The sequence below is a fragment of the Aulonocara stuartgranti genome (assembly GCF_965226115.1).
Source record: "Aulonocara stuartgranti genome assembly, chromosome: 15".
NCBI lineage: Eukaryota > Metazoa > Chordata > Actinopteri > Cichliformes > Cichlidae > Aulonocara > Aulonocara stuartgranti.
In genome coordinates this window covers 15,570,328-15,582,602 of record NC_138951.1, presented here as the reverse complement: position 1 = coordinate 15,582,602, position 12,275 = coordinate 15,570,328, and the positions used below count along the sequence as shown (strand labels likewise).

At 41.5% G+C, this 12,275-nt stretch overlaps 2 protein-coding genes across 2 annotated transcripts in view; one reads left to right on the top strand and one right to left on the bottom strand.

The window, feature by feature from the left end:
* extl3 (exostosin-like glycosyltransferase 3) overlaps window positions 1-2,756 on the bottom strand; it is a 38,881-nt gene extending 36,125 nt beyond the window's left edge. Inside the window, exon 1 of the mRNA XM_082506282.1 lies at window positions 2,458-2,756. The gene's annotated coding sequence lies outside the window, so the exon portion shown is untranslated. The remainder of the gene's footprint in view (window positions 1-2,457) is intronic.
* A 956-nt stretch (window positions 2,757-3,712) lies between these two features.
* Window positions 3,713-12,128, top strand: riox1 (ribosomal oxygenase 1). The gene is made up of 15 exons (XM_082506315.1): window positions 3,713-3,883; window positions 4,014-4,157; window positions 4,251-4,393; window positions 5,077-5,176; window positions 5,852-5,965; window positions 6,314-6,420; window positions 6,507-6,614; window positions 7,034-7,068; window positions 10,284-10,462; window positions 10,776-10,880; window positions 10,973-11,114; window positions 11,217-11,337; window positions 11,428-11,527; window positions 11,613-11,699; window positions 11,896-12,128. Exons 1-15 carry the CDS (start codon window positions 3,797-3,799, stop codon window positions 11,953-11,955), a joined length of 1,632 nt encoding a protein of 543 aa, XP_082362441.1. The 5' UTR covers window positions 3,713-3,796; the 3' UTR covers window positions 11,956-12,128.
* Window positions 12,129-12,275: the final 147 nt, after the last annotated feature.

The window sequence follows — 12,275 nt, the reverse complement described above, 5'->3', positions numbered from 1 at the left end:
TAACAACCTGCTCTTGTTCATATCTCAGCACAGCAAGAAAAACATCAAGAGATGGAAGAATTCCTTCAAATAAAAACACTTCCTGTGATAACATCAGACACCGGCACTAACCGGATAGGAAGAAACTGCTGCCCAGTCTCAGACAGAACTCTAATAACACATGACAAATACAGACACGATTATCAATATTGGTTTTAAGATAGGGGAAAGTACATAAGCTCCAGGTGCAGTGTTCACAGAAGCCAATTTCCCTGCACTCTTCTTTCAGAATCAGAGTGTATTCAGCAGCTTTCACCAAGTGTCAAGGACAAATATGACATGTACTCAAACTCATTTGTCTTTTAAATATGATCTACTGACTTAAACGTAAAAGTAAACAAAAGGTATAATCTGATAATGCAATTCATTAAAGGCACAAATGAATTAACCTCACAGCTACAGCTCTACAACTCTGATACAGCAGCTATTAAGTGGAGACCTTGGGCAAAGACATGTGAGTGAAAACTGGTTCGCTGGTTATAGAAACATGCTTTAAAAGCACTGCCCCAGGCAGAAACCTAAGGCTTCCCAAAAACATGCCAAGCCTTGCCTTAATATCAGCTACAGGGCTTTATATTCCACATCTGCAAAGAGCTCACTCAGAGTGGGCTTACACTCACTGGCCACTTCGTTAGGTACAACCACTCATAAATGCAAATATCTAATTAGTTAATTACATGACAGCACCTCGTTGCATTCAGACATTTAGGCACGCTGAAGGTCAAACCAAGCATGTAAATAACTTCACTTTTTTTGCAATTCTCTGACTGGGAAAACATTACCTGGTCCTGGTCTCCATTTCTGCTGTGATTTTCAGGTGATAGAGACAAAATTTGGAGTAAACAACATGAAAGCTTGGATCTTTTCTGCCTTTTATCAATGGTTGATGCTGCTGGTTGTATAATGGAACACTGTCACACTCTGGTTGCCTTAGTACCAACAGATCATCGTTTACATGCCACAGTGTACCAGAGTATTGTTGCTCACAGTGTCCATCCCTGCCCTCCGGCAGGATAACAGTCTTCCTACATAGATCAAATCATCTCAAAGTGCTTAAACACAACAATGAATTTACTGTACTCAAATAACCCCCACATGTGCAGTCGACAAATCTGCAGTAACTGTGTGATGCTATTACTTCAATAAGGACCGAAATTACTCCCGAATGTTTTCCTCATCTTGTTAAATCCATGCCACAAAGAATTAATCGTTCAGAAAGCAAAGGCGGGTCCAACCTGGTACTAGAAAGGTGTAACAAAAGAAGATGCCACTGAGTGTAAGACAATACTCTGGAAAACTCCCTCACTGCTTTTAAAAAGTTTCATGCACTCAGTCTTAAACAATCACGTCCAGTTTTTTGTTTGAGCTCAGTTTAATTTTGTGGTTATCTGGCGAGTTTACGTAATTTTCGGTCTACCCTCGTTTATATAAACGAGATGATAGATGGCAACTGAGTAACGAATGCTGAGTTTAGTCAAAAAACACAAGGCAGCACATTAATTTTTCATATTTATTTCCTATCTTATTCATAGCCTTTTCCTTTTTTGTTTTCTTTAGGTCACGAGCAGTTGTCCAAGCATTTCACTACATATCGTACTGTGTATGACTGTGTACGTGACAAATAAAATTTGAATTTGAATTTGAATTTACTCATATTATGGGAATCAATACTAGTTAATGGGGTGGAACAGCCAGGAGATAAAGTCACTGAAAATAATATCTAAAAAGGAGAAAAAAGCCAACTGATTAAGTGGTTAAGATGCAGTCCATGACTTAAAGCCATTTTTAAACTTTTCCAATCGTTGTGTTAAAACTAAAAAATGTCATTATAATTGACTGCCTATTATAAAAGCAAATTATTATTTATTATTGGTGTGTAAACGATGACCGGTGAGATGCTGAAACTGTCGTCAGTATATTAACATGAAACATGAATATAAATTATCACGACTGACAAGCAGCTCGATGTTGAACTGACAGCGACATTTGTGACAATCTACACGCCATAAAAGTGGCGCAGGTTTTGCAGGTGACAATAAAAAAAAAAACGGGGATTCAAATATTAAAGATCGAAATTTTTTCGGGGCAGCCCAGGTGGGTCATATTCAGACAACATTACAGCAAAGCCTCGAATACACCGGCTGTGTGCCGAGATCAAAGCAAAACATACTCACGACTAGCAGGGGCTACAGAAATCCACTCAACTACCTTTCGGGACTTTGAAAATTCACATCTAGGAACCAACGAGGACGGGAGGACATATTAAAGATGGCCAGGGGATTGCAGGGAACCACACAAGGGGCTACAAATCTCATCTCTCCAACTAGCTAGCGTGCTAGCCAGCAGTGGTCACAACAAAACGCATTTGCTCTGTACTACACTGGCAGACTGATGTTAGCTTCAGCGGCTACAACTCACCGGGATAGAGGAGTCCAAGATGTCCTAAAAAACTGAGTGAAAGGCGCCAGGAATATCTGACACACCGCAGAAATCTCCGTGTGCTGAATCTGCAGGTCTACAGTCTCAAGACAAGCCTGCGGTGTTGCAGCATTTTCATCTCGCACCGCTTCCAGCACCATTAAAAGCTGCACTGTTGGAACGACGGCTGGACAAACAGCGCCGACCGCACGCAGCAAAGCATTATGGGAAACTGTGTCGATGCTACGGTGCCGTCAAACGCTGGAAATGCAGTGAAACTGCGCCACCTGGTGCCGGCATTATGGACCATAAAAAACAGATGTCTTCTAACAGGTGAACGGTGAAGTGGCTTATAGTTGGCTATAGTTGGCCTATAGTTAATTAATTGTTCAACTGACGAGTTCATTAATTAGCAATTATTTGCCTTCATTCTTTTTCTTGTTTAATTTTTTTATTAAGCTATTTTATCACTGTTGTATGTGACTTTGTCCATTACCTATTGAGCCTTCAATGTGGGTCTATTTAGGTATCATAAAGTCAAATAAGGACTGTCAGCTGTGTACCAATCTGACTTCTGCACAACAGAACTGATGGTCCCAACCCCATTAAAAAGGAAAGAAATTCCACAAATGAACCCTGAGAACACTTCTGAACAAACTAGCAGGTGTAGAAGGCCCCTACTGGCCCATATCTATGGGACTGATTTTTCCTAATAACGCCCACTGAATAGAATGATAACATCCAAAGTGGGTGAAAAGGCCCACCTATGAAGTGAAAACCATTTTAGGTGACTACATCATGAAGCTCAATGAGAGAAGACCAAGGCAACAAAGCAAAGGATGGCTACTTTGAGGAGTCAAAAATATAAGACATATTTGAGTTACTAATCTATTTTGTATTTGCTGCATAATTCCATATATTTTGCTTCATATATTTGATGTCTTCAGTATCTATCAACAATGTAGAACGTTATAAAAAATAAAAAATAAAGAAAAAACATTAGCCTTTCTCTGTTGCTTCATTATCTTTTGGGAAAAACCTTTTTGTTTTTGGTAATTTTTTTGATTATTTTCCTGCCATCATATTGCTGTACAACAAATTTTTTTTTACAATAAACAGTTTTAATTATTTTTAAATTCACACTGGTTTACTTGAGAAGACGAAGAACAAGGAGAAGAGGAGAAATTGAAATAAATTGAATCAGGTCAAATCAAGCACACGTCTGTAGGTGGCGGTAAAGAGTCCGTTAGAGAACAAATCGACACAACATTCGTAGAAGAAGGAGTGGCGCACAGGAGCATGTGTAGAAGTCGTGGGTTGGTGGTACATCGGGTGTGAAATGGAGAGCAAACACATGTCAGCTTTTGCCTTGTATCAAAATGTAAAACCGGACCAGCCTCCTCCGGCTAAGAAGCCTCCAATGCAGGTACACACACGTAAAACCAAAGACTGAGTGTCTGACTGCTGCACGAGGAGCAGCACTGACTCCAGCCCTCTCCTCTTTATCTGCACACGTCTGTCTTCTGGGCATTGTTTTAACCTCTCTGTTTTTATAGGCGGAAGTTAAGAAGAAAAAGAAAAAGGACAATGCAGCCTTTAAGCTCAAAGTCAAAGTTCAAGCAAAAGCTGAGAGGAAGAAGATGCGAAAGAAGCTTCACAAGCCGTCACAAAAAGAGGAGAATCAGAAGGAAGTTCCGCACGTGAGTGTGTTTACCTGCTAGTGTAAATATAGAGGTTTAATGTCTTCTGAATTTCAAAAACGTGTAAGGCCTAATAGAGTGTGTGTTTGTCAGAATCAGGTGACGGTGGAGTGTGTGAGCGCTGAGCCTCTCGAGACTCTGCTGGCAGACCTGGCAAAAGTCAACAACAGCAGGGAGAGAGCGAGCAAGCTGTTCCAGTGGCTCATCACCCCCATTCCTGACAAGATGTTTTTCAGGTACAAACAGCTGGCACTCCTTATTTCGAAGCTCTATCTATCTATCTATCTATCTATCTATCTATCTATCTATCTATCTATCTATCTATCTATCTATCTATCTATCTCTCGCTCTCTCGCTCTCTCGCTCTCTCTCTCAACCTTTATTGACACCCAGTAACTTTTAGTACACACTTTAATATTCTGCTCCTTCAGTTACTTTACCTCACTTTTCATTTACGTCATTTACATGTGATAAGGTCCACAAGCACAAACAGGGGCCTTGTTTTAGGACCATGTATTAATGCTCACAAAACAATAAAACAGTTTGAAGCTAATAGGGGAGGAAAGGAGGAAAGCTGTGCCTGAGAATCTATTTCTTTCTGATGCTCATCAGGGAAAGTCCAAAGACTTTAGACACTGTTAAAACGTTATTATTCATGCTCAGTAGTCTGGGGGATCTTCTGGGAGTGGTGATATCATTTTCCAGAGACCTGATTGGCCATTAGCCAGTGATTTTTATACATGTTGATCTTTAATCTTGAACATAAACTGCTCTGGAGCAGGTTAGGTCTGCAGCATAAGTGACCTGTCTGAGAAATGAACTGCTGCAGCAATACTCAAACCCCAGGGTTAACCAACTAACTTAAATCATGCTCCTTAGTACAGGTCTTGGGTATTGATACATTTCCCTCTTTCCTCAGGGAAATATGGGAAAAAAAGCCCATCTTTGTCCAACGTAAGAATCCTGATTACTACAAGGGACTGTTCTCCACAGCAGAGCTCGATCGCATTTTCAGAGAGGTAAGAAACCTGAAACTAAGTCTTAAACTTAGTTAAAAATGGATACTGCGCTTTTTCTTTTTCAAAACATTGAATTAGCACCAGGTGAGTCAAGGGAAGGTGCAAGTGGAACCAAGTACTTGAAATGTTTGGAGAATGGGTGGATAAACAGAAGACATAATCTCCCCATCTGTGTTTATCAGGGGACATGATGGATGGCAGGCTTTATTGGCACTTTTAAGGATTGTAATCTGTTACTGGAAGTCTCACAAATGTTTTAACCAAACTGGCACCTTTTTTAAACCTCTAATTCGGGGATGTCAATTTGGCCCGTCAAAGGCAAATCTGGCCCACTGGACAGTTTTGGAACACGTGAAGTCGGACATAAATTTTGGGCTTTTAACTGTATTTTTCTGAAGTTTTACAGCTTTTCCTATTGATGAAGACCTCCGCCACAGCCATTCACATTACCAAAGTAATTAAGATATCTCAGGGATTAAGTGTCTAGTTAAACTTCTTTACACTGATAGAAAGGGGCGTTTCACTGGTCGACTGTATGTAGCCGCCATGTAAAATTAGAGACAACCCTGCTCTAATTGTGCAGACTAATAATCGTCCAGAGCAGTTTGGTCATATTTGTTAGTATAAATAAGGAATAAAGGTCCTGAATATTTGTTGACTTTTTTAATATTTAAGGAAGATGTTCAGTATGGAGTGAACCTGGATGTCACAAGTTACACTAATGGCAAGAGAGAGACTCACAATCCTCCAGGGAGAGTGCTCCCATACACTGCGTGGGACTTCTATAAGGTGGGGACACAGTGCTGCAGGCTGCTGATTTATGATTATGTCTAAAGCAAGATTTCAGTGATTTCTGCATTTTTAATGTCCTGATTACTTTCCTAATAATTGGGCCCTTTGATGCAAATTAGCTGCATTCACTTTCTCTGTGGGGATCATTAAAGCTTATCCTCATTTTCATATTTTCTGGGACCACCTTCATTAAGAGAAAAATCAGATGTATATTTATGTACTAAGTAATATTTTAATTTGAATATTTTTCATTGCCGCATGATAGAAGTCATTCCATTAGCTGCATCAGTGCGCCATCTGCTCTGTGCTGCAGATTAGTAGTCATCTTGGTGTCTCAATTCCCAGAGTGGCTGCTCCCTCCGCATGCTGAATCCTCAGGCTTTCTCCTCCACGGTGTGGAACGTGCTGTCCATCCTCCAAGAGCAGTTTGGCAGCATGGCGGGAGCCAATATGTAAGTATTTGGGGCAAAAATCGGTCACATTGGGGAATACTCCATTTGTTTTGGTCTTGATCTGTGTATGCCTTTTCTTCAACCAGATACCTGACACCACCTGGCACACAAGGATTTGCTCCACATTATGATGACATTGAAGCCTTTGTGGTTCAGCTGGAGGGGAAGAAACACTGGCGAGTGTACAGCCCAAGGTGAAAAAGGGCAGGGAAACTTTCAAAAAAGAGCACCACAATTTTAAAGTGCACATTATGTGATGTCATTACATTAGTAAACCTCTGCAAATGTTTTAAATCAGCAAACTTGCATAACAGACTTATTTATAGTATGTGGGTCATGATGGACTAAAGTTTTATACAAAACTACTTAAGCATCCAAATCAGTGTTGATTGAACCCAGCAAAGCCTGAACCATAAAATAATTGGCAGAAAATTCTCATTTTTGTGAAACTGGGGTGTTTATTGAACCTTCAGACCAATTAAAACAATAATAAATTAAGTCAGTTTGCATATGTGGTTTTTAATTTGTTTATTTTATATATATATATATATATATATATATATATATATATAAAATTTTAACTCTTTCATTTTTGTCTTTTTTTTTTTTTTAGATCAGACGATGAGGTCTTGCCCGTGCTTTCGAGTCGTGAGTAAAAACAAAACTAATCGTCTTAGTAGTTTTTAACGGTTGCGTTTTATTAGCATAATTATTTGATGCCTTTGGGTCTGAACCTCATGGGATCCTGGGGCAGCAGGGGAATGGGTACTTTGTAAAAAGCACTTGTAATTAAAAGTAAGAGAATGATGGTGGAGTGGGTTTGATAAAGGAGGGCAGAAAAAGAAATATTTCATGTCTTGTGGTGTCACTTACAAATAAATTTAAAAAAATTACAAACAGTTTCTAATCATAATATGTAAACATTATTATACATGGAGAAAATGCATGAATATGTAAAGATTTGCTAGCCCTGAAACAGACTTTGGCTCTCAGCGAAGGCGGTCGCACTTTTCCTCCTCTCCTCCTTCCCCTTATCTTCCCTGCTTAGCCTCTATGTCCTTGTCTTGTCTTGTGTGCATTACTTTCCCTGGAACAGTCTCTCACTGTCGTTCTCTAAAACCTAAAAGAGAATTATGGATTTGATCAAATGGTCTCTGAATGCTATTGACACCCTTTTCTCAACGAAAAGTCTGGGCTCGGGAGAGCCCGAGTGCCCTGGCGGGACTTTCCCTGCCGGATACACGATGGACGGGTGGCAGAACTGGAGGGTCATGTGCCTGGCGGGACTGTCGATCGAGGACGCTGAAGATACAGTGGGGCAAAAAAGTATTTAGTCAGCCACCGATTGTGCAAGTTCCCCCACCTAAAATGATGACAGAGGTCAGTAATTTGCACCAGAGGTACACTTCAACTGTGAGAGACAGAATGTGAAAAAGAAATCCATGAATCCACATGGTAGGATTTGTAAAGAATTTATTCGTAAATCAGGGTGGAAAATAAGTATTTGGTCAATAACAAAAATACAACTCAATACTTTGTAACATAACCTTTGTTGGCAATAACAGAGGTCAAACGTTTACTATAGGTCTTTACCAGGTTTGCACACACAGTAGCTGGTATTTTGGCCCATTCCTCCATGCAGATCTTCTCGAGAGCAGTGATGTTTTGGGGCTGTCGCCGAGCAACACGGACTTTCAACTCCCGCCACAGATTTTCTATGGGGTTGAGGTCTGGAGACTGGCTAGGCCACTCCAGGACTTTCAAATGCTTCTTACGGAGCCACTCCTTTGTTGCCCGGGCGGTGTGTTTTGGATCATTGTCATGTTGGAAGACCCAGCCTCGTTTCATCTTCAAAGTTCTCACTGATGGAAGGAGGTTTTGGCTCAAAATCTCACGATACATGGCCCCATTCATTCTGTCCTTAACACGGATCAGTCGTCCTGTCCCCTTGGCAGAAAAACAGCCCCATAGCATGATGTTTCCACCCCCATGCTTCACAGTAGGTATGGTGTTCTTGGGATGCAACTCAGTATTCTTCTTCCTCCAAACACGACGAGTTGAGTTTATACCAAAAAGTTCTACTTTGGTTTCATCTGACCACATGACATTCTCCCAATCCTTTGCTGTATCATCCATGTGCTCTCTGGCAAACTTCAGACGGGCCTGGACATGCACTGGCTTCAGCAGCGGAACACGTCTGGCACTGCGGGATTTGATTCCCTGCCGTTGTAGTGTGTTACTGATGGTGACCTTTGTTACTTTGGTCCCAGCTCTCTGCAGGTCATTCATCAGGTCCCCCCGTGTGGTTCTGGGATCTTTGCTCACCGTTCTCATGATCATTTTGACCCCACGGGATGAGATCTTGCGTGGAGCCCCAGATCGAGGGAGATTATCAGTGGTCTTGTATGTCTTCCATTTTCTGATGATTGCTCCCACAGTTGATTTTTTCACACCAAGCTGCTTGCCTATTGTAGATTCACTCTTCCCAGTCTAGTGCAGGTCTACAATACTTTTCCTGGTGTCCTTCGAAAGCTCTTTGGTCTTGGCCATGGCGGAGTTTGGAGTCTGACTGTTTGAGGCTGTGGACAGGTGTCTTTTATATAGATGATGAGTTCAAACAGGTGCCATTCATACAGGTAACGAGTGGGGGACAGAAAAGCTTCTTACAGAAGACGTTACAGGTCTGTGAGAGCCAGAGATTTTCCTTGTTTGAGGTGACCAAATACTTATTTTCCACCCTAATTTACGAATAAATTCTTTACAAATCCTACCATGTGAATTCATGGATTTTTTTTTCACATTCTGTCTCTCACAGTTGAAGTGTACCTCTGGTGCAAATTACTGACCTCTGTCATCATTTTAAGTGGGGGAACTTGCACAATCGGTGGCTGACTAAATACTTTTTTGCCCCACTGTATCTACCTATTCGGAACCATGATAACAGGGTTCTTGCTGATCGGAGCTGGCTTGGCCCTGGTTTATCGGAGAAATAAGAGAGCGGAACCGGCTGTTCAAACCCCCCCAAGGCTGCCCGCTGGAATTGAAGCGATGGGACGAGGCGCGACCTCTCACAACGAACGCAGCATGGTTAACACCTTGGAGACGCTTACAGCTGCTGTGAAGGCTCAAAACAACACCATTGAGCGTATGGGGGGGATACATCAGAGAGAGGCCTGCTCAAAATGAGACCCTTGAGCGACAGTTGGAACACATCGCGGAACGGATCACTGCAGTTGTGGGGTCTCAGAATCAAAAGAATGACAACACCACCTAACAGAAGTTTGATACCATCATGGGGAGGCTCGCGGCTCTCCAACAGGAGATTGAGAGACCAGTGTCGGAGTGTTAAAGAACAGCTTGAAATTATCCTGGGCTGCTCGCATGGAAAATCAACAAAATCAACATAGTAATGCAGACACCACCATGGTGCCAGCTGCAGGCCCAAGGCTGGACCCGAATAATCACTCCCTGATAACGACTGTGTGATGACTATTCTTCCCATCCCATGCAAGGCCACCTGGATTGGCTGGAGGACTGTTTACTTAGCCTGATAGGGCAAAGGACACTGTCTCAGCTGAACTATGGACACGCACACACATACACTTACACTGATAAGCACTCACTCATCCCTCAACTCATCACTCAACTTGTAACCCCATGTGATGTCTGTGTTATGTGTGTAAGGTCGGGGGGGGGGTCCCATTTTCACTGCAGGGCAACTTGCTTGTGACAAATAAAGCTTGATTGATTGATTGATAAATTACTGATTTGTGGAAATAAAATGGTCTCTCTTGCTTGGAAAACAGAATTATAAATAAATATAATTAATGCTCAGGGGTGTCTGCTTTGTGATTTCTCTTCAGCAAACTTCGACCAGGCAGACATTGGTAAGCCGATCCTAGATGTGGTGGTAGAAGCCGGAGATCTCATCTACTTCCCTCGAGGTTTTATCCATCAAGGCAACTGCCTACCAGATGCACACTCTCTGCACATCACCATCTCCTCTTACCAGAAGAACAGCTGGGGAGATCTGCTGCAAAAGGTAAAAAAAAACCTCCCTGTTTCCCCCTGTGATGCATGCAGATGAAGACAACGGCCGGACTCTGAAACCAGTACCAGTGCCAGTAGTGAGCAAAAGGGTATAAATCTTGCATCCAGCATGAAGTGGTTTTGCATTGCAGGTGAAGAGTAATAATCAAAGCAGTCTTTCCTGCTGACAGATGATACTAATGATTTCTGGTGGAGAGTATTTCGCTGACGGTTCATACATCACCTGTCTTTCTTAACCTAAGGATTGCCTAAGACAGTTATACTTACAAAGGGGTATTCATAATTTACTGCTCTTTTTTTTTCAGCTGGTCCCAGCAGCATTGGAAGTAGCAATGGAGGAGGACGTGGAGTTTAGACGGGGTTTACCTCTGGACTACCTGACGTACATGGGAGTACAGAACTCCGACAAGGTATTTAAATGAAGTGATTTTTACCAACTTTTCAGGTGTTGTCCTCATTTACTCCCAATTACTAGCTAAAGACAAAACTTATCCTTGTGTAGGAAGACCCGCGCAGGGCAAAGTTCTTCTCTCGTATCGATAATCTGATGAAGAGGCTAACAAATTACGCACCACTGGATGCTGCTGTTGATCAGAAGGCTAAAGATTTCATTCATGACTGCCTTCCTCCCACTCTCACTCCAGGTATGTGATGGAGAGAGCTGTAATTGTTGCAATAGTTTTTTTTTTTAAAGAGATGCATGTCACGATATTGCTTTTAATTCTAATTCATACCATCACCCACAGATGAACTGGTCACCAGTGTGAAAGGAGCACCTACAAGGTGGGAAGGTGGACAATTAAAGGATGTGGGTGTACACATCACTACCCAGACTCAAATCAGAATTCTACGTGCTCAGTGTGCCCGGTAACACAGATTTTTTTGACTATATGTTAAGGCTACCAATTAAAGCAGAAAAGTGTCATTGTCATTTGTCTTGTAAATCTTTATCGCCAGGTTATGCAATGACGGAGATGCGGTTCATCTTTACTACACCACTGACAACTCCAGAGTTTACCACAAAGAGCAGCTCAAGAGTTTTGAAATAAAACCAGAGGTAAAGATTGGTAGATGTGTTTGTCATCAAATGTCAGGTCTCGTAAACTGTGCTAATGATGGGGTTGACTTGTTTTTCCTCTTAGTACACAGATGCTGTCGAGTTTTTGATCCATTCATATCCCGGCTTTGTGACAGTAGGAAGCCTCCCATGTGAATCTGCGCAGGACAGGGTAATTATTACCTTCACACACTCTGTTATGTTTAGTTTTGTTTTTGGCAGAAGGTGTCTCGTATGTGGCAGCTTATCTTCAGTGTTTTAGATGGGTACCTGTATAAACGGGGTTTCTGCACAGTGAAATCACTTATTTAGTCCTGTGTTTCTCATTAGTGGTTGATCCTCATGTTTTTCCCTTTACTTTTTCCCAGATTGCTTTGGCTGAACTACTTTTTGAGAAGGGGATTATCCACACTGCAGAACCACTGTAGCACTAGATTCTTCCATCATGGTGACTGCATGAAGAGATCAAATCACTTTATACAAAATAAGATCTTCAGTGGAGACCATGTCTGCTCCAAGTAGCCTTCATTAGCTCGACTGGAAATGGATAATGCATTTGTGATTTTGCTGTTCAACTAAAAATAAAAAATTTTATATCGTTTTTGTCTTGTACAACCAGAATCATTAACAAGTACCAAATGATTTCAATTAATGGCGTCTTTATTATTGGTTGATACAACTCAAAAACAGAGGTACAGGAGTCTTCTTAAATATTGTGATTTGAGGACACCCATTCGTTCACACCACA